Raw genomic sequence first — 1,197 nt, 5'->3', positions numbered from 1 at the left:
ATTAATCAATGGGGCGGCGAAAGCCGACACACTCTGGCTAGGCTTATAAATGCCCTCGGGCAGATAGCCTATACCTACCTATGAACCTATAAACTCTCAATGCACGAGGATTAAAAATGTATCAACTGACAGAAAGAGTCTAAAAATTATAATAATTATTAAATCGTAGAGAAAAGTAACACTGACAACATGAAGCTTTTGAACAACCCTGTGTCTGCAGACACTCCCCGAAAGCCCTCAGGTGAGTAAGATGACATCGATACCGGAAATGTCATGCGCAACACACATAACAATCATACCTCTCAACAGTTGAGTTATGCAGAATATTCCGGATTTTCCCTCATATTTTTGCCTTGCCTCTCATAAAAATGTTGACTTTTAGCAAATCATTGAGGATTACATTCTGCCACTAATGAAAGGCATTATAGAATGTCATACTTTTTACTGTTCACAAAATGTATGTTGATGCAAAACTTACAATAACTCTTAAAAAAAAAAACGATTCCTGATTTGGACATTTTGCCTCCCCCATTATTTTACTTTGTTCAGAATTCTTCAGGGAAAAAGTTGACAGTTATAGAGTAATAAATGTAACAAATACTACTATCGCTCTGTAAAGGTGATACACCGCAAAGGACAACAAAATTAATTCTACATTTGGCGAATAAATAGTTAACGCACACCATTGGACGACTAGGCAGTAGACTACTGTTGGTTCCCAGTTAAGATTAAAGTCATTCTGGCTTTCAGGACGAGACGTAATTTTTACCCCGCTGTGGCTAACAGCACTAGATATTTCAAATACCCTAAAACAAAACGCATTTTTACTGTCATTACCCATACAGCCACAATAAATTAAGAAGCGTAATTAACCGTTATATTACATAATACTTCACAAATTACTGAAAGGAAAACGTCACTTTCATGCGACAAGGTAGTGATGGTGGCATTTTTGTAAGCGTGCCAAAAGTCTGTTCTGATTGGTCAGTTATAAAACTATTTCCAGATAGGGAAGTGGAGTATAACTCGGTAGGTGCTGTATTACTCTTTTTCCGGGTTAGTGGTTTGTCTGTTGGGAAAAAGTGTTGAAGATAACAGAAGCATAATAACTGTATCTACTTCGGGATTTTCATGGCTTTTCCAGGATATGGTGTAAGTATTCCTTACCGATTATTTTAGACACGTTGGTTAAGTATG

General features: G+C 37.1%; 1 protein-coding gene across 1 annotated transcript in view; it reads left to right on the top strand.

Annotated features, from left to right (window-relative positions):
* The first annotated feature begins 920 nt into the window (after window positions 1–920).
* Window positions 921–1,197, top strand: part of GCA (grancalcin) — a 365,906-nt gene continuing 365,629 nt past the window's right edge. The window contains exon 1 of the mRNA XM_044074773.1: window positions 921–1,152. Coding sequence (XP_043930708.1) covers window positions 1,132–1,152 — 21 coding nt within the window. The 5' untranslated portion in view covers window positions 921–1,131. The remainder of the gene's footprint in view (window positions 1,153–1,197) is intronic.

The sequence above is a fragment of the Protopterus annectens genome, chromosome 6.part0, assembly GCF_019279795.1.
Source record: "Protopterus annectens isolate FY-2018-M chromosome 6.part0, PAN1.0, whole genome shotgun sequence".
NCBI classification, from domain to species: domain Eukaryota; kingdom Metazoa; phylum Chordata; order Ceratodontiformes; family Protopteridae; genus Protopterus; species Protopterus annectens.
The sequence above is the reverse complement of the archived record's forward strand: the minus strand, read 5'-3'. Positions and strand labels throughout refer to the sequence as shown.